The sequence below is a fragment of the Platichthys flesus genome, chromosome 22 (genome assembly GCF_949316205.1).
Source record: "Platichthys flesus chromosome 22, fPlaFle2.1, whole genome shotgun sequence".
Taxonomy (NCBI): domain Eukaryota; kingdom Metazoa; phylum Chordata; class Actinopteri; order Pleuronectiformes; family Pleuronectidae; genus Platichthys; species Platichthys flesus.
In genome coordinates, this window is record NC_084966.1 from 1262859 (window position 1) to 1287370 (window position 24512).

At 48.3% G+C, this 24512-nt stretch overlaps 3 protein-coding genes across 7 annotated transcripts in view; all 3 read left to right on the top strand.

Moving 5' to 3' along the window:
- The first annotated feature begins 1503 nt into the window (after positions 1 to 1503).
- On the top strand, positions 1504 to 4555 carry mylz3 (myosin, light polypeptide 3, skeletal muscle). Its single transcript, XM_062380400.1, has 6 exons — positions 1504 to 1634; positions 2047 to 2074; positions 3312 to 3455; positions 3543 to 3713; positions 3823 to 3900; positions 3989 to 4555. The coding sequence occupies exons 1-6, from the start codon at positions 1632 to 1634 to the stop codon at positions 4015 to 4017; spliced, it is 453 nt and encodes a 150-aa protein (XP_062236384.1). The 5' UTR covers positions 1504 to 1631; the 3' UTR covers positions 4018 to 4555.
- Positions 4556 to 5534: 979 nt separating this feature from the next.
- acadl (acyl-CoA dehydrogenase long chain) lies at positions 5535 to 10100 on the top strand. 2 transcript variants are annotated; one of them, XM_062380401.1, is made up of 10 exons: positions 5535 to 5699; positions 6266 to 6436; positions 6518 to 6655; positions 6741 to 6905; positions 6979 to 7210; positions 7292 to 7393; positions 7474 to 7587; positions 9108 to 9235; positions 9324 to 9410; positions 9487 to 10100. In XM_062380401.1, exons 1-10 carry the CDS (start codon positions 5611 to 5613, stop codon positions 9578 to 9580), a joined length of 1320 nt encoding a protein of 439 aa, XP_062236385.1. In that variant the 5' UTR covers positions 5535 to 5610; the 3' UTR covers positions 9581 to 10100. The 2 variants fall into 2 exon arrangements, with proteins under 2 accessions (XP_062236385.1, XP_062236386.1); XM_062380402.1 differs by having other exon boundaries at positions 6278 to 6436.
- A 1370-nt stretch (positions 10101 to 11470) lies between these two features.
- LOC133933750 (microtubule-associated protein 2-like) overlaps positions 11471 to 24512 on the top strand; it is a 38718-nt gene continuing 25676 nt past the window's right edge. For all 4 annotated transcript variants that reach the window (XM_062380958.1, XM_062380957.1, XM_062380961.1 and 1 more), the window contains exon 1: positions 11471 to 11559. The gene's annotated coding sequence lies outside the window, so the exon portion shown is untranslated. The remainder of the gene's footprint in view (positions 11560 to 24512) is intronic.

Here is a 24512-nt window from a genome sequence, read left to right on the forward strand (position 1 = left end):
AGAGGAGGGGAAGGTGACTGTACCACAGAGCCATGAAGAGTAGGAGCAATCATTTCTCCTCCCCCTCCCCCTCCTTGTCATCTCCGCGCATCGTAGGAGAAACCGAACACCTTACAGGAGTAAAAATAGTGCTCATCTGTCCCGGGGAGTTGTCTCGGGTCACCTCCTCCTACAAAAGTCCTTCGACTCCTGACGTTCACTAAACTGATCCGATCTGCTGCAGGATGAAATATCTCCTCCTCTGCTCCTGTGTTTATCTAAAGATTAACTTCTCCTCCTTCCAAAATGCCTTTCTGATATTTGGGTGAAACAATCGGCTCCCAATCTGAAACTTTTAACTTTAAATAACCTAACTTGCAAAGACGCAGATAAGTGAAGATCTATATACCTCATTTAATCCCATCAGCAGGTAAATATTCTTTATCAGAACATAACTGCTAATTGATGATATTAATTAGTTAATTGAAAGATGTTCCCTCGTCAGTTTAGTGGGAGTAAAGTGCAGAGCCTGCGTCTCAGAGCCCGGAAGCTTCAGTGTCGTTAAAATCAAATTCACAGGGATTAAAGAACATGCAGCGTTTTATGGCCGCCTTGTAAACACCGTAAAAACAAGTGACATAAAGAAGCTGCAAGAACGCTGAGCATAAACGTGCAGTGACCTACAATCTGTGGGTCATATCTGCAGTCATAACAAATAATGGGAAGCAACATTAAACGCGTGAGGGGCTGAGATGATGAGATGGCGTCCGGCGTGGTCGTTCAAGTCTTCATCTGTGAAACATAAACGTTCTAATCACCTCCCAGATGCTTCCGGCTCTTTCCAGAGCTTTCAGCCGTGTCACAGCTCAAAGCTCCAGAACCAACGGGGCCTTGAGTGGAGGCTCCACCACCAGAGTTCTACTGAAGCTGCAGAAATATAATAAACCATAACTAGCATAAAACACTTTATAAAGCTCCATTAATCTGTTCAACTACAGAATCCTTTCACCTTCCATCATCTCTATTATTTCATCTGTTGCACATAATGTTCCACAAACCACATATTTGTGTTCTTACCCAAAAGGTTTCAAGTTCAATCCCTGAATCAACTTGTTCCGACCTCGTCTCAGTGGAATCTACATTTCATGTCTTTTTTCCCGGCTGTTCTTTAACCATAAGAGGAGGAGCAGCCTCCATGTTTAAAAATACCAGCTTGTAAAGGAGCTCTCTGGACCTGGAGCCCGTCTGAAGTGAGGCCGCTGGGATTTCTACACACACCAACGATACAGAACACACAACGTTCCTCACGTCCAATCAATGAAACCCGTGTGCTTTGAATCCATAAACGAGTTCTAACGAGTTTGAAATCTGGAAGCAGTGACACAGATTCTCCTGCCGTCTAAAAATAACCCCGTCCCCTTCTAAAGGCCGACTCCCCCTGTTCCCGAGGACGCTCAGCTCTTCTTTCTGTTTGCCCTAAGAAAGTTAAAGAAGTTCCAGCGAGTCACCTGATCCGCCTCATTAGCATACGTGACATCACAGGGCCGGGTTAAATAAGAGGGGGCTCTGACCCTGGCTCAGGACCAGTCTGTCTTGGGACTTCAGCTTCTCGCCTCCTTTCTTTCCGCTTCTCCAGCAACTACTCTCCAAAAATGGTGTGTACCATGTTGTGTTTTTCTTCTGGACCTGTTGGGGGGGGTGGGGCCGATGGAGATACCTTTTTATTTGGATTTTCAACTTTTCAAAAATAAGCCCGAACCTGGAACTGAACTCAAGCTGACGTCTTTGATTCAGCTCTGAAAAACTTAGCAGTAAATTGTGGAGAATCTGTGAAGATTTCCAGCCGAGGACCACGGCCTTGAAATGCAAACATATATAGACTTGTTTAAAAAGTTTAGAATTCTCCAACTTTATGAGATAAATTCCTAGATTCTGATTAATTAATAAATGTTACATGAACTGCATTTCCTCTGTTGATTCTCTAAACTCATAAATCACCTGTTTTCATTCATTTCCCTGTGTGTCTGTGTGTCCATGTGTCCGTCCCTGTGTGTTTCCACGTGACAGACTGAGTTCTCACCGGAAGAGGTGGCTGGTAAGTGAAGACGACTCGTCCTTCACAGATAACACAAATCCCACGTTTCCTTTACGCCATCAGCAGCAGGCGGGAGCGTGTCCCCCTCCCCTCCGTCTGTTCGTTATATTCCGTCCGCCGGTCGTCTCGTTGTTTCCTCCAAAGTGAAGCTGGAGAAAGCTGCAGAGTTGTGCGTGTCCTTCTTGTCCAGTTGTCGCCACACATCTGATATCCGTCTATTCTAAGACTGCAGGGCCTTGTGTCGCGGGCCCTGTGGCCCTTACACAGCACAAGTGTTAACCCACAGGGCAGAGGGCTAAGGTGCAAACTGTCGTCCTCTTACCGGAGTCTTAATCCTCAGATCTCCATCCTGAGCCTTCTGCTCAGTGTGGACACATCAGTTGTGGTTCTGCAATGCAAATGTTGCTGATTGGACATATTTTGGACATCGTGTCCCCCGTTAAATGAGACCCAAATGACAATACTGTATAAAAGCTTTAATTTCATTGTCAGTTTCCTTCGATTACTCGTCTTAATCCCCCTCGGAGGCAGAGGAAGTGCTTCCTCTGTGCATTCTGAGGCGTTGGGTTGTGTAGCCGTGCATGAAACACACATCATGCAGGACGAGGTGTCGATTACACCGTGCGCAGCATTCCCATGTGTAACTGGAGCGATGATGCCTCTATATGGCCCGGGCCTCTGCCAGTGAGGATCAGTTCCCAGTGTCGCCCCAAATGCAAGCGGAGGCAGGAATGGAGGGTGGGGTGCAGGGGGTCGGGGGGGGTCGGGGGGGGGTACAGCTGTTCCGATCAGAAACCACATTCGTCTGTCAGGGAGGTCACACGGAGTTGACTTCCTGCTCGGATTCAGAGACACGCGTGTACGACACACCCTCAGCTGTCGCTCCCAGTTCACTTAGAACAGAGACAGAAGAATGCGGCGTTCGATTCCGGGGCCACAGCTGACCGAGGGCCCGCTTATAGAAATAACAGGAAACCCAAAGTGGATCTGACGGACATAAAACATCACAAGCACCGATGATGTCTCAAATAAAACGACTTTACTGCGACACAAAGCAGATTAGTGTTCATGCCCTGAAGCCTCCACAGATTCACTTTAACCATTTGCAAATTCCCCCCCGGTCGTTGTCCTCAGCTCGTTTGGTTCTATCAGCAAAACCCAGAACTTCTCAACACTCACATCAGAATTCACATGTTTTTACGTCTCTGGAACTCAAGCTTCTCTCTTCCCTCCTCAGACTTCAAGGAGTCCTTCGGTCTCTTCGACAGAATTGGTGACAGCCAGGTGGGTTTCAACCAGGTGCCCGACATCATGCGCGCCCTGGGCCAGAACCCCACCAACAAGGACGTCATCAAGATCCTGGGCAACCCCTCCGCCGACGGTGAGCCGCCCAAACACACAAGAGAACGAGCTATCAGGTCAATGAGCGTGAAATCTGTGTATTGAGGGTTTTTCTCTGATTCCACAGACATGGCCAACAAGAGGATCAGCTTCGATGACTTCCTGCCCATGCTCAAGCAGGTCGACGCCCTCCCCAAGGGAAGCTACGACGACTACGTGGAGGGTCTGCGCGTCTTCGACAAGGAGGGCAACGGCACCGTGATGGGCGCTGAGCTGCGCATCGTGCTCTCCACCCTGGGTGAGTCTCAAGTCGCCGCGCTCCAAATATAGACCGGGCACAAATATAGTTTGCTCAGCGTGCGCGGAATGTGATCATGAACCTGACACGGCTCCTCGTGTGGCTGCAGGAGAGAAGATGACAGAGGACGAGATCGAGTCCCTCATGACGGGTCAGGAGGACGAGAACGGCAGCGTGCACTATGAGGGTGAGCTTCATTTCCCAGCATGCTTCTCTTCTCTCTCTTCGACTTCTTTCATGCGTGTGATGCTGAAGGTTCGATTGGTCTCTTGCAGCTTTCGTGAAGCACATCATGTCTGTGTAAGAGGCCGGCAGCAGGTGCTGGAGAAGCTGTAGCTCGCTACAGACAGCCGACAGTGTCCCGGACACCGACACTGTTTCAAAGACCAACCAAGGAAAGACAAGGACTATGTACAAGGGATGTTGAAGCAAACCCATCTTGTTAATTTTGTTTTCCTGTAAACTTCGTCTCAAGCCCTCCCTCTCCCGGGACGTGACCACCACCACCGCCGCTCCGTCGTAGACCCCCCCCCCCACCCCCCACATCCCCCCACCACCTGGCCTCTCCTCCCCCCAGGGCGCGTCTCCACTCTCTGCATGGGGTGAGGAACGGGGGAGAAGGGGTGACCGCTCATCAAGTGAGGGTAGATCCCTCCCTTCCCACCGCCACCTCATTCAGTCACGCCACCACTGGCCCAGCAGAACCTAAGGTGCTGGAGAACGGGCGTGGATTGACCGCCAACCCCCCACCCCCCCCCCCCCCCCTTCACTCCCTCCCTCCCTCCCTCCCCTGAAAAGTTTTCTTTATTTCCACTCTGTTCAGAATAAACTTTTCCAACGTACATCCCATCTGGGTCGATTCCTGATCTCTCATTGATCGTCTCATTCTCCTCATTCAGGTTATTTTCTATATTGACACTGAACTCAGGTGATGACACTTAATACACTAGTTCCTTTTCTTACATGTTGCATAAGATACACAATGAAAATACATATTTATATATTAAAACAGGAAGAAAAGTACATTTACAGTGTAAAGAGGAAACATTCAGGCCTCACACTGTTGCTTTAATCCATCCTTATGAAAATTTTTTTGAAATATATAAACCCCATAAACATGTTGGGGTTCCAGCTCTATAGACCCACATCCAGGCTACAACACACATAGTTGTGTTTTCTTTTTGCTTGGTTCCTAATTTAAGTGAAATTAATCTGACATATTTAAGTAGCTGCCAAAATAAGAGCTGCTGGAATGAAGGAGAGGATCTTCGATGCTTCCTCTCATGTTTCCTCTAGGACATTTATTCTCTATGTTCAAATTTAATTCAAAAATTGTGAAACTTAAAAAGATTCATCAAGCCAGAAGGTCATATTATCTTAATTATGAAAATGAATTAGATAAATCATTAGATTTATGATAAAAAGCCTTTCCCTCAGGTTGTTAATAAGTTATAAATAAGTTAATGAAATCATGCAAAGAAATTGTACAGTGTCAAAAATGAAATTGGAGATACATTTATATGTATTATTTGTATTCAATTGAATGAATAATTTAATATAGAATCTTTTAATGATGTTTTAATAACTTGTTTCAGATTTGTCAACAAGATTCAATGTCACTGAACTTGTCCTCTGTTATAAATAAAGTTCATTTGAATAATAAGAGCACAGCTTGAATTTCTTTCATTGACTTCATGATGTTTTTCCATTTACATTACAAAAATAATAGAATAATGAATAAATTAGAGTTTTTTCTTTATTTCATAACGGTTTTCTTTTATTAATTTATCTATATCACGATCTCGCGAGACTTCCCCCCCAACCCGGAAGTGGCTGCAGAGTGTGTTGAATCCGTCCGCGTCCTGTTTGTGTAGTTTTGTGTTGCTGCTTCTCCAACATGTCGCTGAGCCTGAGGATTCAATGTGGATTTCTGAAGATGAGAAACGTCTTCGGACGAACTTCAGTGTTTCCGGCGACGACCTCCAGGTCCAGCGAGTTGTTTCTATCACTTTATCAACTTTACACTTTGTGCTGTTAAAGTTTGACTTGTTGTGAAAAGATCAAATATCGTAAAAAAGACGTCATGTATGAAAGTTGAACTTTACTTTAATGTGACGTTTGTTATTTTGTCACGACGGTAAATATCGAGCAAAGGTCAAACCTCGGACACACTGCTCTTATTTTGAAAAGTAAAGTCACGGAGGTTTAATTTGAAAAACCAAATAAAGAAAACAGCTGTTAGGTAAAATTACTCAATAATAACGCATTTATGTAAAAGTAGTAAAGGTTCTGTTAATTTTTATTAAGTTTCCAGCTTTAGCAATCTACCTCATTCTTTCTCTTGATGTTTTTAATATATTATATTTAATTATTATAATATATAAAAATAGACTTCTGCCCAATCTTCTTAAAATCAACATCTCATTTCTTCATGTCTACTGTGCAATGTGTGTTTCTATATTTCCTTGTGTTTATATTTCAAGTTTACTTATTTATCACTTGTTGTGGTACTATCGAGGATTATTTGATTTTGTTTCATCTAATCTAATAACGTGTGTGATCAGACTCTACAGTCAGTCCCAGGACTCGACCCGTCCCGAGACGTCCAGCGTTAAGAACATGATGGACATCGGGACGCGGCGGATCTTCGACGGGGACCACGACCTCTTCAGAGAGAGCGTGCGGCGCTTCTTTCAGGAGGAAGTGGTCCCGCACCACAACGAGTAGGTTCCTGGTTCATGTCCACACCACAGAGTCACACTGAGACCCAGAGAGGACGGATGTGATGTAACTTCTTGTTCCAGGTGGGAGAAGGCCGGTCAGGTGAGCCGGGAGGTGTGGGAGAAGGCCGGGGAGCAAGGCCTGCTGGGAATCCTGATCCCCGAGGAGCACGGTGGCGTCGGAGGAGACCTGCTGTCTGCTGCCGTCGTGTGGGAGGAGCAGTGAGTTGCACCTAAACTCAAAAACACGTCTGAGGTCAAACTCTGACTTTTTAAAATGAGATTTATGGTTTTGTCCTGAATCCAGATCGTACTGTAACTGCTCCGGCCCGGGGTTCCCCCTCCACTCCGACATCGTGGTGCCGTACATCGCCAACTACGGCAGCAAGGAGCAGATCCAACGCTTCATTCCAGACATGGTGGCTGGGAAAAGCATCGCTGCCATCGGGATGACTGAGCCGGGAGCCGGCAGGTCAGGAAGCACCACGGAGGAACCGTTAGAGGAATCATGAGCCAACTTTCATGACCTCTCTCTCTCTCCTCAGTGACCTCCAGGGCGTGAGGACGTACGCCAAGAGGGACGGCAGCGACTGGATCCTCAACGGAAACAAGGTGTTCATCTCCAACGGGTGGATGTGCGACGCGGTGGTCGTGGTGACCGTGACGGACCGGGAGGCGAAGGCGGCGGCGCACGGCATCAGTCTGTTCCTGGTGGAGGACGGCATGAAGGGCTTCCAGAAGGGACGCAAGCTGGAGAAGATCGGGCTGAAGGCTCAGGTGCTCTCATGTCCTCTCTCGACTTCTCTCACGTCCTGAGATCAGTCGTTCAGAGGTTTGAATCTGTGTCTTCCTTTCAAGGACACGGCTGAGCTGTTCTTCGAGGACGTGCGGCTGCCGGCGGACGCTCTGCTGGGGGAAGTCAACAAGGGATTCTACTACCTGATGAATGAGCTGCCTCAGGTGAAAGAGCCTCGTGAACAAACATGTGACCTTCTCCTTCCTGAGCTCAGTTAATCCCGTGTGTGTGTGTTTTGGAGCAGGAGCGTCTGGTGATCGCTGTCATGGCCATCGCCAGCTGCGAGTTCATGTTTGAGGAAACCAGGAGCTACGTGTTGCAGAGGAAAGCGTTCGGCAAGACCATCGCTCACCTGCAGGTGTGTAGCGGCAGCCGGCGTCTCCATCGCGTCCCGTTAGCGAGGGACTCTCTGAACGTCTCCATCGCGTCCCGTTAGCGAGGGACTCTCTGAACGTCTCCATCGCGTCCCGTTAGCGAGGGACTCTCTGAACGTCTCCATCGCCTCCCGTTAGCGAGGGACTCTCTGAACGTCTCCATCGTGTCCCGTTAGCGAGGGACTCTCTGAACGTCTCCATCGCGTCCCGTTAGCGAGGGACTCTCTGAACGTCTCCATCGCGTCCCGTTAGCGAGGGACTCTCTGAACGTCTCCATAGCGTCCCGTTAGCGAGGGACTCTCTGAACGTCTCCATCGCGTCCCGTTAGCGAGGGACTCTCTGAACGTCTCCATAGCGTCTCGTTAGCGAGGGACTCTCTGAACGTCTCCATCGCGTCCCGTTAGCGAGGGACTCTCTGAACGTCTCCATCGCGTCCCGTTAGCGAGGGACTCTCTGAACGTCTCCATCGCGTCCCGTTAGCGAGGGACTCTCTGAACGTCTCCATCGCGTCCCGTTAGCGAGGGACTCTCTGAACGTCTCTATCGTGTCCCGTTAGCGAGGGACTCTCTGAACGTCTCCATCGTGTCCCGTTAGCGAGGGACTCTCTGAACGTCTCCATCGCGTCCCGTTAGCGAGGGACTCTCTGAACGTCTCCATCGCCTCCCGTTAGCGAGGGACTCTCTGAACGTCTCTATCGTGTCCCGTTAGCGAGGGACTCTCTGAACGTCTCCATCGCGTCCCGTTAGCGAGGGACTCTCTGAACGTCTCCATCGCCTCCCGTTAGCGAGGGACTCTCTGAACGTCTCTATCGTGTCCCGTTAGCGAGGGACTCTCTGAACGTCTCCATCGCGTCCCGTTAGTGAGGGACTCTCTGAACGTCTCCATCGCGTCCCGTTAGTGAGGGACTCTCTGAACGTCTCCATCGCGTCCCGTTAGCGAGGGACTCTTTGAACGTCTCCATCGCCTCCCGTTAGCGAGGGACTCTCTGAACGTCTCCATCGCCTCCCGTTAGTGAGGGACTCTCTGAACGTCTCCATCGCGTCCCGTTAGTGAGGGACTCTCTGAACGTCTCCATCGCGTCCCGTTAGTGAGGGACTCTCTGAACGTCTCCATCGCGTCCCGTTAGCGAGGGACTCTCTGAACGTCTCCATCGCGTCCCGTTAGCGAGGGACTCTCTGAACGTCTCCATCGTGTCCCGTTAGCGAGGGACTCTCTGAACGTCTCCATCGCGTCCCGTTAGCGAGGGACTCTCTGAACGTCTCCATCGCATCCCGTTAGTGAGGGACTCTCTGAACTTCTCCATCGCGTCCCGTTAGCGAGGGACTCTCTGAACGTCTCCATCGCGTCCCGTTAGCGAGGGACTCTCTGAACGTCTCCATCGCGTCCCGTTAGCGAGGGACTCTCTGAACGTCTCCATCGTGTCCCGTTAGCGAGGGACTCTCTGAACGTCTCCATCGCGTCCCGTTAGCGAGGGACTCTCTGAACGTCTCACTGTCCTCCACAGACGGTGCAGCACAAGCTGGCCGAGCTGAAAACTGAGATCTGCGTGGGCCGAGCCTTCATTGATAACTGCCTCCAGCTCCACGCGGAGAAACGCCTGGACGCCTCCACCGCCTCCATGGCCAAGTACTGGTGAGAGAGGGTTTTCAACCAGCGTCTTCTCACAGATTGGTTTGTTTCGGCTGTGGGCTGAAGTCCTCACGCTGTGTGTCTCCTCCAGGGCGTCTGACCTCCAGAACAAAGTGGCCACTGAGTGCCTCCAGCTCCACGGAGGCTGGGGCTACATGTGGGAGTACCCCATCGCCAAGTAAGACTCGTACCGCACAACACCAGGGGGCGCTGTGAGAAAGTCAACCTTATTAATCCATGTTTTCTTCACACAGGGCGTTTGTTGACGCTCGTATTCAACCCATTTACGGAGGCACCAACGAGATCATGAAAGAACTGATCGGCCGCAGCATCGTCCGCCAGAAGTGAGGAGTCTGCAAGTTGCTCCTGGAGGAAGTCGAGATGAGGAGATCAGAAGTTCAGCAGGAGCAGTGGAAACAGGAGAAACTTTAAACTGTGGACATTTTTTAATAAAATTGTAGTTTCACACATTTTAACACGTTGAGGGGTTTTGCAGCTCGGTTGTTTGTGTGTGTGTGATATCTCTGTGTGACTCACATCATTAAGAACGATCAACTGTTTTATTTTGACACCTTTTAATTTAAATTCCAAACTGACCTCATAAATATGTCTGAATATTTTTTATTATAATTCAGACATAATTCTCTGGGACAATCAAATGTCATAACTTGCTCTTTTAAAGAGGGTGAAAGAGTTGGAAAAAGACTTAGACATTTAAATGTCTTTGACATAACATAATACTATATATTAAATATTATACATGAACTGAAATGAGTCTAATGTTGGTGTGGATGGGTTCAAACTAAAGGTGCCATGTCCTGTGTATTTCAAATGTAAATATCAATAAATAAAAACTGAAACTCTGAAAGTCTGGTCTCATCTTTGGGGTTTGAACTTATATCTTCAGTGCACATTAAACAATTTTTTTAAGCTTATGTATATTTGAATATTAAATATTCACTGTTATACTCCAGCATTTTTCAATGAGCTGGTGCTAAACAGTTAGAGGAGCTGTTATCACTGATAGATTTAAGGAGCTTTAGTGTATGTATTTTTTATTTTATTAGCCCACCTGGCAACTATAAAGCCTCAAGTATCATGAAAAATCCTATTTCTGCTTCGTCCCCCTTCACTCGTCCATGTTGTCGGTCAAAAGAGATGCAAGTTTTAATTTTAGGAGTCGATTCAAGTGATGACTTAAAGGTTTGAAATATTAAAATCTACCTGCTGCTGTCATGTGACCTCTGCAGCTCATCCAGAGTGCAGCAGCTCCACTGGTCTTTAACCTGAGTTCACTCACCCTCCTCCTCTCCTCTACTGGTTACCAGTGGCTACAGCTGTCACTCAACCACATCACCACTCTCTGCTGTCCTGGCTCCTAAATGATGGAGCGAGCTCCCAAGTGACATCAGGACAGGAAGTCTACATCTTCCAGCTCAAACTAAAAACAAACCTTGAATAAAAGTCTAACCTAAAAATCTAGTAGCACGAAGAGGTCACTTACTTACAGCACTCTGTAGTTTGGCTTCTTGAAGAACTTCTACCTTCTTGATTCTTGTTGTTCTGGTTTGTTCCTCATGGTTGATGCACTTGTTGTCTCTTTGGATAAAAGCTTCAGCTCAATGAAATGTGATGTAAAACACCTGTTGAAGTAAAGATCAGCATGTAATGTGTGCTTCTCACCAGTAGATGGAGGCAGATGCTCACACACAGGGATACATGAATAATAATAATAATAATAATTCCGTTGCAGCAGGTGAGAGACTGTTGAATATGACTGGAAGGTTGATTCTAATATTTAATTTACTTGGCACAGCTTTTGATTTCAAATGTCTTTGTGTTTTAATATATTCAAATGTTACAGTTTCACATCAGATGCTTACATAGACGTCACTGTGGCAAAGCTCAGTCTTTCAGATGTGTGTATGATACAAAATGTGTAATAACTTTATTTAATTATTTAATTATTGAGCATCTGTCCTGGCAGCTGGTGCATGTGTGTGAGTCAGTGATTGTCTTTTAGTTTCATTTGAAGAGACATGATGGACAACTGTCCCCAGTATGTACATGAACTCTTACTATTTAGACTATTAATATTATGAATATGAAAGTTTGTTAATAATTTTCATTGTATAATTCACATAAAGCCTGTAAATAAATGTTCTTATTGTTGGTATTGATAAATCCTACTGCGCCTTGTTTGCAGTGTTTACGGTAGCTGGGCGTCTGATGGGCGTGGTCAGAGGGCCCCGCAGCTCCCTGATTGTCCCCGCAGATCAGTTCCCTCACTCCGGGTTCCAGAGCCGCTCCGCCGCCTCCAGCTCCAGGTAAGAGCTCCGGAGCTTTGTCCTCCTGCCTGCGGGGAACCGAGGCTTCAGATCCGCGTTAGCCCTCCGTGATGACCCGCTGCTGTGGTTCCTCCGGGGCTCCGGCTGCGGGTCAAGTGTCTGTGAACAGCTGAAAGTGTATTTTAATGTTAAATGTTTAATCCTGGGCTGTAGAGTTAATTATGTATTTGTGATTTACTGTAAAGAGAAGAATCTGGATTACAGTAAATAGATGAATATTGAGAAGGGGGGGGGGGGGGGGGGGTCCTCTGCGCTGGTGTGCTGCGTCCTTTTGTTCTGGTCCACGCCTGCATGGTGCTGAAACCACTGCACCACTGCACCTCTCAGGAGAAACACTGGGATCAGACCAGTGCAGGTGCGTTAGGATCATTACACTACTGCACATACACAAACACGCAGATTTGTGTTTATATTGTGTGTGTAATGTGCTGTCTGGCTGCTGCCTGCATGCTTTGAGGATAAGGGAGTAGCCCTGCGTGCAGCTGGCAGAGTCTCTGTCACAGGCAGTTGCCCTTGCAGGTTTTACCACCTTGCACCAGCAATAGGCTGCACATGCATTTATTATAACATCATTTTATGAGTTTAATGTAGTTAGAACCCGCCCAGAACCCCCCCATCCACACAGAGCCTCTCTCCTGTGATGTCATTAGACCAACATGGAGCCACAGATAGAGATCTGTGAATGTCCAGACCTCCATTAACCTGCTGCTCCGAGCTGCGCGTCGCCTCAGAGCCCGAGCTGGAGGTTTCCCACGTCTGCAAAAACATTCCTTTATGAAAAGGACTTAACGCCGACTCCCGCTCTTCATAAGGACACATTCCAGCAGCTGGCTCACATAAGACCCGGCTCTGGACCGGGGATGGAATGAAAACAGCATCTTCATGGGCTGACGTTTGGATTTTCAGTGTCTCAGCCGACGATGAGGCTTCTGCTTCAGTGCTGGAGCTTCACTGACCTGAGACTCACAGGAGTTCAGTGTCATGTTGGGTTTTCTCTCCTCAAGTTTGGTCGTGACGTGTAATAAATGAAGTCATAAATACTAAAAAATGTTCGAAAAAACGCAGTAATTACTTCCTTTAAGAAGCTTATGTTGCCTGTGGGACTTTCCAGTGTGAAATATTTCCAATCGTGAAAACTAATATAGTGTAAAGACGCAGGTTTGGATGAGGACACGGACTCACTGCTGTGTCAAAGGCCTTTCCGATGCTAGCCTAGCAGCACGGCTTCAATAAACAGACGTCATTTAATTCATTTCATATCTTTCTCCTGCCTGAACTTCCTTTCTATCGATTGAAGGCGACCGCAGCAGCTCTTGTGTTGTCGATCTATCACCACACATGTATTATATTCATGTATAATTCATCTATCATCAGTCGCGGCTTCCCAGCAAGGCACAAACTGGAAACATTAATTCCCCCCCACCTCCTCTAAATGGAGGTTGGCAGGATGCTTCAGCTGGACGTGACCAGATTGAGTCCGGTTTCCCCCTAAATCTCCTGATGGGACTCGACCCCTGTCAGGCCAGATTGGGCTGAGTCTAATCACTGACGGAGTAATTGAAATGACCTTAATAACAACACAACAGGTTGGGGGTGCGTTTACCTGCATGAGACGACAACACTTTAATTTAAACGACAGGAAACTCAATCGTGGTGCTGCAGGTTTCTAATGGGAGCTGGCAGAACTGGGCTTAGTGCGTGATTGGGTCTCGACCGCGAGAGGAACCTGAACTAATGCACATACGTCACAGGAACCAAATGGCACACTGACCTGCATGTGGTGCACACTCACCATCATCCAACACCCCCCCCCCCCCCTCTACTTGGAGGAGTAAGGATGTGGACAGGAAGTGAGACAAAGACGAAGTCAACATCGTCCAGAGAGAATTCAAGTGTCTTCAATTCATCTTCAGCAGTTGATTAAACAGTCAGAAGATGCATTTGATTGATATTCTTGTTTTATTATGTGTACTAGATGAAATATTCTTGGTTGGTTGGACAGAAGAAGACATTTGATGAACTCAATCACTGCAGGAGATACTGATTGATATTCTTCACTGTTTCCGGATGTTTCTATAAACCAAATGATTAAGTCACAACCAATTAGGATGCTCTTGTTTTGTAGGTTTAAACTGTTTCCTCCTGTTAAGCCACAGATTCATTGGTCCCAGCTGCCATCAGCTTTTTGAATAATTTATTTAGATTTGAATTAATAGAGACCCTGCCGTTCTTTGTGTTTTTAAGTCTTTAATATTGTATTTATCGTCCATCTCTTGTGTTCAGCTTCAGGTTTGTGTGGATTCTATCGTCAATACTACAAATTGCCCAATGCGGACTAAAGAGAAATCCTGTGATCCTTGAAATGAATTGATTATTTAAAGGTTGTTGGGTTGTGAACCTATGTCTCGAGGCTGCAGACGTTTAAAAAGGAGAATCAGTCTTTTTCCATGTGACCTCTGGAGCCTGTTTGGAGTCTCTCAGCTGATGTTTGATATGGAAGCAGAGGAGATATTGACTCTGTGATGAAGCTGCTGCTGCTGGGTGGCATCTTCTCTGTTGTGGTGCAGTCACAAACACTCCAGATGTGGTGGAAACATCTGTTTAAATGAAGTCTTAATTGAGCCTCAGATCCCATTTGTGAGAGTCTCTGTGTTTGAAGGCAGTTGAGAAGCCTCCTGCGGCCTTCTGGGTCCAGGACGCCGGTCTCTCTACCCGCTCACCCAGCCCGCTGGCCCCCTGCACCAGATCCTGGTCCACGGTTGACTAGCAGTCCGTCTCCCAAACCGGGCCTGACAGCCGGTGTCTCATCCCATCGCTCACGGACGGTGCCCCTCGACAGAGAGGACTCTCATGTGGGACCTCCCTGCTCTCCAGCCCTGTCACATATTGACATCTCCAGGATTCTCCGCTGCCCTCGCTTCCAGCTCGGTGTTGTAACTGTGTTAGCTAATCCACGAGGTCAGCCTGGTGAAGGCAGTGGGAACACCAGAGGAGACGGAGCCTACAACCTCCTACCAGAGCTTTCCATCGGCTCCGAGCTGGAAGCCTCCTGCATGTTCACACCGAGCTGTCACAGGAGGTTCACATGTGTCTGTCTTAGCAGGGCTTGGTCTCATAGTCCAGTTTAAAATGGTGTTTGGGGTTTCACACCAGTAAGTGGTGCTCAAGAATGCAGCCAACTGGGCTGTTGACATGTTCTGGAGGATGTAATGGTGTCGGAGGCTACTGCATGAAGCCAGCTTGTTCCTGCATCTGACACTGTGACAGACAAGCACTGAATATTTCAGGACACTTCAATTAAAGCATTTTTATAACCACGCAACAACATGAAAAACATGTTCTTACTTCAAAAGATGAACTAAAACTATCTCGTCTTCAATTTTCTGTCAATGAAGCTCGAGCTCTTCATTCTGCAGGAGAGGAAAGAAGTCATTCTGCTTGTCAATGTGCAGCTTTATGATTTTATTCACCCGTTCATCTAAGCCAGAACTATTTTAAAACTTAAAAGTCGCCTGAATGATGCACCAGAAGCTGGTGAGGCCTCCGCTCTCGTTTCTCGGACTCTGACCCGGGCCCAAGGCGGAAAGAAACCGCTAATGAGCCTTAGCATCTCCCCGAGCGGGCCAGGGACCTCCTGTTAGCGTGGCGGCAAAGTAACGTTATGACTTCCAGATGCTGAAGCTAAACAGCAAGATTGTTTTCCCCCCCGTCTTTTTTTTGCAAACAGCGCACTGGCAGCGGTTAAAGGCGAATACACAGGCTGAAGTGTGCTGCACGAATGAATGAGCCTCATTGTTGGACGCTCACGTATTGTTCAGTCGTACAGACTCCAGATCAGGTTTCTCTGCTTTTTTAAATGTGCGACTTCTCCGAACAAGATGGAATGTAGTGTCATGGAAAGAAGTCTCAAAGGATTCGGCGCAAATTGCTTCTCAGGGCCTGAAGCCTCCTAAACTAAACCAGAACATCTCCTAACCGTGTTAGTGGACGCTCGTCTCTGCGCCGCTGTGCATCTGCCTGTTGCTGGTTGGACGGGATGAATGGAACCCCCCCCCCCCAGTTCACAGGAGCGTCTCAGTAAAGCCCGTGTGAAACGCAGAAGCAGATGCATGGAGGGTACATGACGTTCCTGTTGGCCTGTTTGGAGCTGGGCTGCAGGAACACAGCAGCTGAGTGTGTGCAGTGGACGACTGGCCGGCTTCCAGGAAGCTCCTCACTGCAGCCGCCGCTGGAGGAGTCTGAACGGGGATCGAACAACGTCCAATGAACTCCCATCGCTCCCTCTCTCCTCCTCTGTGTTGTTCTGAAGCGTCGACTGTTCCCACTGCCGCCTATGGGACCACCAAGGGCCCCCCTCACCAAGGCAACCCTGCCATAGAAACCAGTCCCTCAAAGGAATGACCCCAGTGTGTAGACGCTCTGTGCTGCTCTGGAATAACAGGATATTGACCAGAACACCACAATCACACATTTTCTCTTCTAGTTTCTCCATTTTCTTCAACATCAGCTTCACACAGACACCAGGCGATTAGACAAGGGACTGGGGATTTAAAATGAATCATCTGTTCCTGTGTCACGCTCCTGACCAGCTGGAGAAGAGAAGGTGGCGTGAGACTCGACCTCAGGTCAGCTCGTGAAACCACAGATCATAAATCCTGCTGGAAAAAAACCTCAGCTTCCTTCTGGAGCGTCACCACATGTTGAATAAGAGCAATAATAAAGCTTATAAACATATAGAGTTGATTTCCCTGACATTCCTTCAGTGTTTCATACGTCACATGTTCCGTCTCTTTGGAAAAACAAACCTGTGCTCTGTGTTTTCACGTCTGAGTCTGAACTGTTTCATTCAGTCCTTCAGTCGGTCATTATAGAATATAACGAGGTGGAATATATCTGCCTCACTTCCACTATTTCCTTTTCAACGTTTAATAGGCTAATGGTCCATTCCTGTGTTGGGTTGTGTGTGTGTGTGTGTGTGTGTGTGTGTGTGTGTGTGTGTGTGTGTGTGTGTGTGTGTGTGTGTGTGTGTGTGTGTGTGTGTGTGTGTGTGTGTGTGTGTGTGTGTGTGTGTGTGTGTGTGTGTGTGTGTGTATGTGTGTGTGTGTTGGAAAGAAGTGGGGAAACTCCACAGCTCATTGTAGACACCAGCATGTCAGACGTGAACTTCAAAGCTGCGTCCTTGTGTTGTCTCTGCTGCTGTCACGTCTACACACTCACAAACTTCTCTTGGTTTTTATTCCCATGTAAGGAACGCTCATGTAAACAAAGACGTGATGTTTCCTCAGAGCAGATCTGTAATCAGCTGTTTCTCCTTCTTTCTGAAGCCACCAGCTTCTCCCACTTCCTTTGTCTGCACGCCACGGGTCGCCAATTATTGATTCCTTTCCTATCCCCAGTCTTTCTTGTCCCCAGCTCACCGAACCCCCGTGGGGAAGCATGAGGAGAGGGTGCCCCCCCCCCATGTGCATGCCCACATTCACATGCTAATCCCCCCCGCCATCTGCTTTCTACCTCAGGCAGAGGCTGCACGTGGAGCCTTCCTGCCCGTGGCCAGTGTGGGTGAGGGAGGAAAATCCCTGAGCTCTTCACGCCCTGAGGGGCTGCCAGGGTTATTACAAACCTCTGACACCCCAATGAGGGCGCCCTGCACCCCCGCCTTCACCCCCTCTCGCTCCCTCACCCCCCACTCAGGGGTCACCCATAGAGAGAATCCAAAAGACCGTGCCTCCTCCATCCAGAGCCAATGAGCCGTGGTACAATAAACCTGGTTTCCTGAGCGACCTCTGGTCAAAGAGGCAGATCCTGACAGATGAGTTAATCACCAGCCGTCACAGCAGATCCAAACCGAGCTGACCCTGAGTCCTGGGAGTTTCTCTCCCACCTGTTTGAGTGGGAAAAGCTCCTCAGCCTCTGCTGGTCTGTGTGGGATCCTGCAGCTCCTCCGTGACATAAGAGCGTTTGAGCAGCTGGAAGTTCCTCTGTATTTAGAATCCAAGCCTTTCTTGAATATGCATCTCTGCCAGGGAGGTTGTGTTTTCACCCCGGCCTGTTAGTCTGTCAGCAGGATTACACAAAAACAACTCAACGGATTTCCACTAAAGCCGGTGGAAGGATAATTCTGGTCTGGATTCAGACAAAGATCCAGTTTCTGTGCAGCTTGATTAAATTTGACGGACTTGGAGGAGGAATGCTCATGTTTGATTTGAGAGATTTACTCTCAGAGGGTTTAAAGTGAAGTTCAGTCCACGTGTATTATTTCATTTAAACCACAATAATAAGAAAAGTAAATAACTCCAGAATGAAAACAACATAGTAATCTTCACGTTGTTGCTCCACAGCAGCCTTTCTCTCTCCGTGTTCTCTCCACTCCTGCAGCTCTGCACGTTTCAGACCAGGATACGTGGATTGCATTTCGTCTGCAGGAGCTCCTATGTTCTCGATCACAGCTACTTCCTGCGCCGGGCGGCGATGGCGGTGGCAGCGTCCCGTCGACAGTCACGTCTGAACCCACGGAGTCACCGAGCTGGAGATGGAAGACGCTTTAATCTGCGTCCACATCTGAGGAATGAAAACACAAAGCTCGGTGTGGCTGAGCAGCGTCGTGCCTGCATGCCGTCACTGTTTGGTGTGTGTGTGAATTCCTGCCTCAGTGTGTGTGTGTGTGAGATGATGTCAGTGCTGCAGGGCGGACGATGCACTGACACCAGAGACGCTTGGCGACCTGAGCACGGTTCAGTCACTCTGACTGCAGCGCTGGTGCAGGATCCAGGGGGGGTGTTGCTCCTCGGCTGCTGCAGGAGAGTTTACAAATGCTCTTTAATGTCATTGTAGGTTTTTACCTGAAGAATTAAGGAGGTCTTGGATCTTTTATTGGTTTTCTTGGCATGAATCACTCATATATTCACACCCCAGGTTTGTGCTAATAATAAATTTCAGTGTTCAGATGAAACAAACGCTCTGAACACCGTCCCACGCCGTCTTCCCTCTGCCAGACTCCTCTGTTCATTTATCCTTGTTGACTCATCCCAGTGTCATGGAAACAAAAGTATGGCCTCAGCAATTAAACAGCTGCCCCCCCGCGCCCCCGTGGAAACCTGCTGGAGCCCACGAAGCTCCCCCAGCTGAGCAGCAGGAACTACATTCTGTTACCTGGAGGTGACGTGTGGCTGCAGAGGACGATCCTGACGTGAGGGAACTGGACAGAGACGTGTCCCGTGTCCCCGAGCACGTTAACGAGGGACGTCCTCACCCTCTGTCCCTTCTGTCCCTTCTGTCCCTCCAGGGCAGGAAGTCATTGACACGTCTTCATCATACTCGGCTCCTCTTTTGTTAATGGAAACGAGTGATTCCACGGCTACACACACACACACTGACCTCTCTGTTCCGCTGAGGCCTTCAGGGTCCGCTCGTATATCACAGCCGCCCCCCCCCCCCCCCCCCCACCACACTGTCGCTCTATCACTTACACTAACAGGCTTCTGAGAGCTGCTCCAGGTGAGAGCTGCTTCCTGCCCACTTCACTCTCTGTGCTCGTTGCTACACTGCAGTTTGTGTTTGAATGAAGAGTCGACAACTTTATCAATCACTCAGCTGCTGTCGACCCCCCCCGCGATCCTTTTTGGGCACTCTATGCATATTTGATTCATCACCTGCAGCGTTGGGATTCTGAGGTATAAAACAGCTTGGGCTGCTGAATTTGAACGATTTGAGCCGGTTTGTGAGCAGATCTCTGAGATGCATGAGTCATCTTCTGAATTTCAGCTTCATCATGCTGCAGTGTTCAGGAAGAAGAAGAAGGGGGGGGGGGGTATGTCAGAGGGTCAGATTAATTTCTGACACATTCCCGCCTCTTCTTACACAATTGTGAGATCTCATTTTGATGTTATTGTTGGTTTAATGTCACGTGATGTGATAAAGCTGAAGCTGGTAGGGAGGAGAGGAAGAACATTTTGAGGAAGACTTTACATGATTTGTGTTATATGGTCTAAAATAGACGTTAAAGCATAAAACCTTATGTTTCATTTGGTGCTTGAGGTTTTTCCCCTCTCAGCGCGGCCAGAACATTTTCTCTGTTCTCCGAGCCTCCTCCTGTGACTCATACTTTTATATTTTAAGGGGAGGAGGAGGAGGAGGAGGAAGAGGAGGAGGGCAAAGTGCCGACTTGCTTGTTTTGGATGCTTCTCTGACAGGGTGGTTTCTGGTGCGCGGCCTGAATGACGGAGCGGCCCCATTAGACCTGACAGCTGTTGACTCCAGCTCTGGGATCAGTTTGTCTGTGCTTGTTTGTCGTTGACTGGTGTTTACGTTTGGCAGCGGCGGGCTGGGTGTCTGCACGCGGGGCCGATGACCCGCCCGTCCAGGATGGAGCTCTACGATGGCGTGTTCTTCATGAAGCATCCTTCTTATATCTAATGTGTGCATTGGTTCACTGGGTTCCACGTGGCTTGTGTTGACGCCTGGACATCACAAGTTCGAGTCCTGTGCAGCTGCCTCCTCCCTCCGGCTGCCTGATGACTTCCAGAAACTTCCGCTCCTCACTCCGTCCCAGTGACACGTGCGTCCTCTCTGCTCCCAGCCTGAAAGCCTCAGTGACTCCACAGGGCTGGAGCTCTGGTTCTCACACCTCAACATCTGGGCTGAGGAACCACTTCACTGACAGCCTCGTTAATGCTCCTCTGTCGGCTGCAGCAGGGAAGTGAAAACTCCTCTAGATGATAATTAACATGAAAAGGAACCACAAGAAACAAAGAAATATATCGAACTGGAATTAAGAAAATAAACATTTATGTGTACAATTTGTACTGATGCCTTTGAAAGACTCTAGTAAAGATTGTGATCATGTTTTAAAAGAAGGTAAACAGTGCATGGACACGCTACACACCCATCAATCCCATCAAACCCACAAAGTCATACACACATCTGGAGTTTTCCTTCTTATTTCAGTCCGACAAAAGTTGAATCCACCTCAAAGAAAACAAGTCGTAAATCGGCAGCAGGGAGTTTTCCCCTCCACCTCAGTCTTCATCTGTGTTTTCATATTCACACGTAGAAATATGAAAGCGGCTGCTGCAGCCTGGTCCTCTGCTCCCCGACTGGAGCTCCAGGTCTCTGCAGCGTCTGACCACCGGTGCCCAGACCGCCGAGCTCCCCGTGTCGGTGCTAATTCAGAGCAGATGGCGCGTGAGAGGAAAAGGCTCAGGAGCGGAAACAGCCCTGCCGCAAATTACAAGCATTTATCTTTCCTTGCTGTTCACCTGCGCTTTTGAAAAGTAGAATTTATCAAGTAGAAATGACATGTTTGATGATTCCAGCTTCTTAAATATGATCATTTGACACTTTCCCTGTTTTACATGAAGAGAATTGAATATGTTTGAGTTCAGGTCAGAGAAAACCAGTCTGAATTCAAACGTTCCCACTGAATGATGAATGTAAATGATCAGGACCAGTTGAACCCAGTCCAACGTGCAGTATAGAGACGACTGTGTTCCCCGTGAGTGCAAAGCATGCTGGGATATATGTTTCCATGCAGTAATATGGGATCGTGCACAGTAGCCTGTGTTTGAGCTCAGCCCAGAGTGGAGGGATGACTTCAAAGGCCACGGCTACACCCTGTGGTTAGTGTGAAACCACACAACTACACAACTACACACACGTCACTCCATATTGTGCGACAGGCCCATGCCCTCAGACAGGCACACATTTATCTAAGTCCATAAAAAACAGCCGACTGCGTTTTCACCCCTGAATTTTCCCATCATTCTTAGCATCAGCCCCCCCCCCCTGCCCCTTTCTCCAGCTGTAAACACACACACACACACACACACACACACATAGTCTCTCCACTTCCTGTCTCTCTCTTTCTTCTCAAATCTCGTGTCTGTTTTAAACTGGCCTCTTGGACGCATACTGAACATTTGAGGAATTTCCTGTGTTCTGCTTATATCAGAGGAATATCACACACACACACACACACACACACACACACACACACACACACACACACACACACACACACACACACAGAGACACACACACAGGCCATCTTTAGCCTGTGTGTGTGTGTGTGTGTGTGTGTTCCTCCTGCACACTGTACAGATGCATATGAATGAGAGTAATGAGACAGTTTGCAGGAAGGATAACTTTCCCTCCATCTCAATAAAAACATCAGTCCAGTGGTGGTCCAGCTGTTGCACGAGAAGGGGCGTGCACATTTCCGCGTGCACGTGCCACTGGTCACCGAAGTGTCTGGATTCAGGAGGAGCTGATCATGAAGCTCAGCTCTTCTGCTGTGACTGAAGAGGAGTCGCTCTCATTTATCACCGGCCGCCTGTTTTCACATCATTTCTCTTTCAAATTCTATTAGGTAATTCGATTTAGTAAAGATTAAATACAGTTTCAGTGCACAACGACCACATGACGCACGAAGCTTAACCAAGATGTTACTTCGAGGAAGTTGTTTTAACTGATCACCAGTTGAAGCTGTGACTCAGTTCTCCTCACAGGAGATGGTTCCCACTCACTGGTGTTACACAGAACAGAGGTTCACGCTGAAGAGTGGGAATGAAGAGAGAAAACATTCTCCATATTCACCATCACTCAACCGTCAGACTCTTTATATTCAAGCTGCTGGTTTAACATACGAGAAACCAATAGAGGACTGGGATCCACTCGCTGTCTTTATGTGAAATGGAGTCTGCAGCGTGGAGATAACGTTGGGCTCAGCCTGAGGATTCACTGAGGAGAATGAGAATAGCAGCTAATTCAATGAAGTCACATGGAGGAAGAAAAATGATGCCGAAATGAAGTTAGTCCACAAAGTCATAATAAATGGATTTGTGGATCCGTGTTGTTGTGACAGGATCTGCAGGTTGTGTGTGTCTGGACGAGGAGTAAAGCTGAGGCTTTGCTGTGAGTCATGCTGTCTGTGTGCTGAGGGGATGGAGGGGATCAGCGTCTGGTCACATTCACCTTTGACCTCTGACACCAGCGTCCTGAGGGGAGAACATTCACAGACCGCGTGGACAAAATCATATCTAATGAGAGTGAATTCAAATGTTCGAGCACGGCAGGAAAATAAATTCAGAACAAAGAAGCTTATTGTGAGTCAGAGGATCAAACTCGTATCAAACGAAATTAAATCCTCCCACAACCCTCACTGTTGAATTGATATGAGTTGTGTATTGTTGTGTATTGTTGTGTTTGCTACCTGAGCCTGAGAGAGATGAGTGGCTCCTCACCTTTAAACCCACGTTCAGATCACAGAGGATTTGGCTAATTAGATTTCCGTGTTCTCAAATCTAATTTGCTATTTTATTTAAAGCAAACGAGGACAACAAGCAGACGCAGCCGCAGAGGGTTCCTGCCATGGTGAGGCGCTTGTTGTTGTTGTTGTTGAGGCTGGACGTGGTCGGGCCTGGTGCCGGGAGGAGATTGCTCCGGTGATCCTGGCGATGCCGAGGATCCAGTCCTCAGGCATTAACGAGTGATTACTGGGTCCATGTCTGGGTGAGAGTATTAACACTGGGCCGACGCAGGGGCTTATGGTGACATGAAGTCGTCAGGGATGAAGAGCTCAAAACGTTGTGGTACTGAGAGAAAGAGCATCCTTCACTTTTCAGAGGCAGAGTGAGAGTCTGAGGCTCATGTTTCCTCTGACCTCTTTGTTCAGCAGCCGGCGCTCGGTGATGCAGAACCGAGTGCCGCGTCCTCCAGCACCTGCCATGACTCGGCCCGCTCACTGAGACTCGGGCTGAAGCTGCATTTTTCCAAACAGACTGAGTCATGCTTTTCAGTTTGCAAGTGGCCACGTTATTCTGGCGTCCAGGATATTACGGGTCAGAGACGTGATCCAGACGTCCTGAACCGACCGGCGCTGAAACTCTGGATGAAGAGGTCCGGGCAGATTACTCCCCCGAGGCCGTCATGATCCATTCAGCTAATCCTGATCATAGTGAGTTGGCCGTTCACCAATCTCCCTGCAGGCCACACCCCCCCCCACCTCCAGCACCGCAATGAGATTGACCTACCTTTTAATTTGGGATTAGACGTAAGGTTTTATTGGGACCCATGAGAGTTTCATCCTGCGATAAGCAGCATTTGATAGAATAAAGGGAATAAATCAGAGACATTAATCTACTTATTTTCATTTTAGATTTGATTTTGGAGACGTTATAAAGCTTGTGACAGAGTGACCCACTAAAGTTCATTAAAATGACCGAACCACACAGTTTCTTCCACTAAGTCACATTAAGATAAAGCCTCTGACTAATAATCATTAATTCATTAATCATAATTGACTCTGTGGAGGCCTGTTTGCACCTCCTGGACTTAGAAGGTGTCTCCTCTCCATATGTCCTGGTCAAACAGAGTCATGGGTAATCTGGTGACAGCGCGCTCAGTGTGCTGGCGTGCACGTTGACAGTCGGGCTGTGGCAGATCGGTGTTAGCCAGCCAGCATCTGCTTGTGGCAGCAGAGGGGAGATTAGTTTTTGCCGGCTCTGCAGCTCCGGTGTAGGCCTCGGCCTCTAATCGGTGCTGGCAAATGGCCTCCCTGAAGACAGCCGGCGATGACAGGACTGTCTACACCTCTTCTGTAGTCTCCCCCCCCCCCCCCTCTACCTCAACTCTTATCTCCGGCAGCGACTCGGTGCCCCTCGGTTTCTTCAACATTTAAAATGACCTCACGACCGCCGTGCTACATTTTCCACCACTGTCCCAGTTGCTTTCTTTAAACCCGATCCAGGCTGCCGCCGGTGACGGGCTGATTACAGCTCTTCACCGACGGCTTATTCTACCCCCCCCCGAAACACGACGAGCTAATGATGGGACCGAGGAGGAGATGTGATGTGGGATGGAAGGAGCGCTGCTGCCTCCCTCTCCTCCTCCTGATTCTTTTCTCAAGTGGTTTCCGAGCCGTATGACTGGATCCTCGG

Coding starts and splice junctions, on each gene's coding strand:
- mylz3 (XM_062380400.1), top strand. Junction 3,456..3,542: donor GGGCAACCCCTCCGCCGACG/GTGAGCCGCCCA, acceptor CTGATTCCACAG/ACATGGCCAACAAGAGGATC. Junction 3,901..3,988: donor CGGCAGCGTGCACTATGAGG/GTGAGCTTCATT, acceptor GGTCTCTTGCAG/CTTTCGTGAAGCACATCATG.
- acadl (XM_062380401.1), top strand. CDS start 5,611: ATGTCGCTGAGCCTGAGGATTCAATGTGGATTTCTGAAGATGAGAAAC. Junction 6,437..6,517: donor GTGGTCCCGCACCACAACGA/GTAGGTTCCTGG, acceptor TTCTTGTTCCAG/GTGGGAGAAGGCCGGTCAGG. Junction 9,236..9,323: donor GCCTCCATGGCCAAGTACTG/GTGAGAGAGGGT, acceptor TGTCTCCTCCAG/GGCGTCTGACCTCCAGAACA.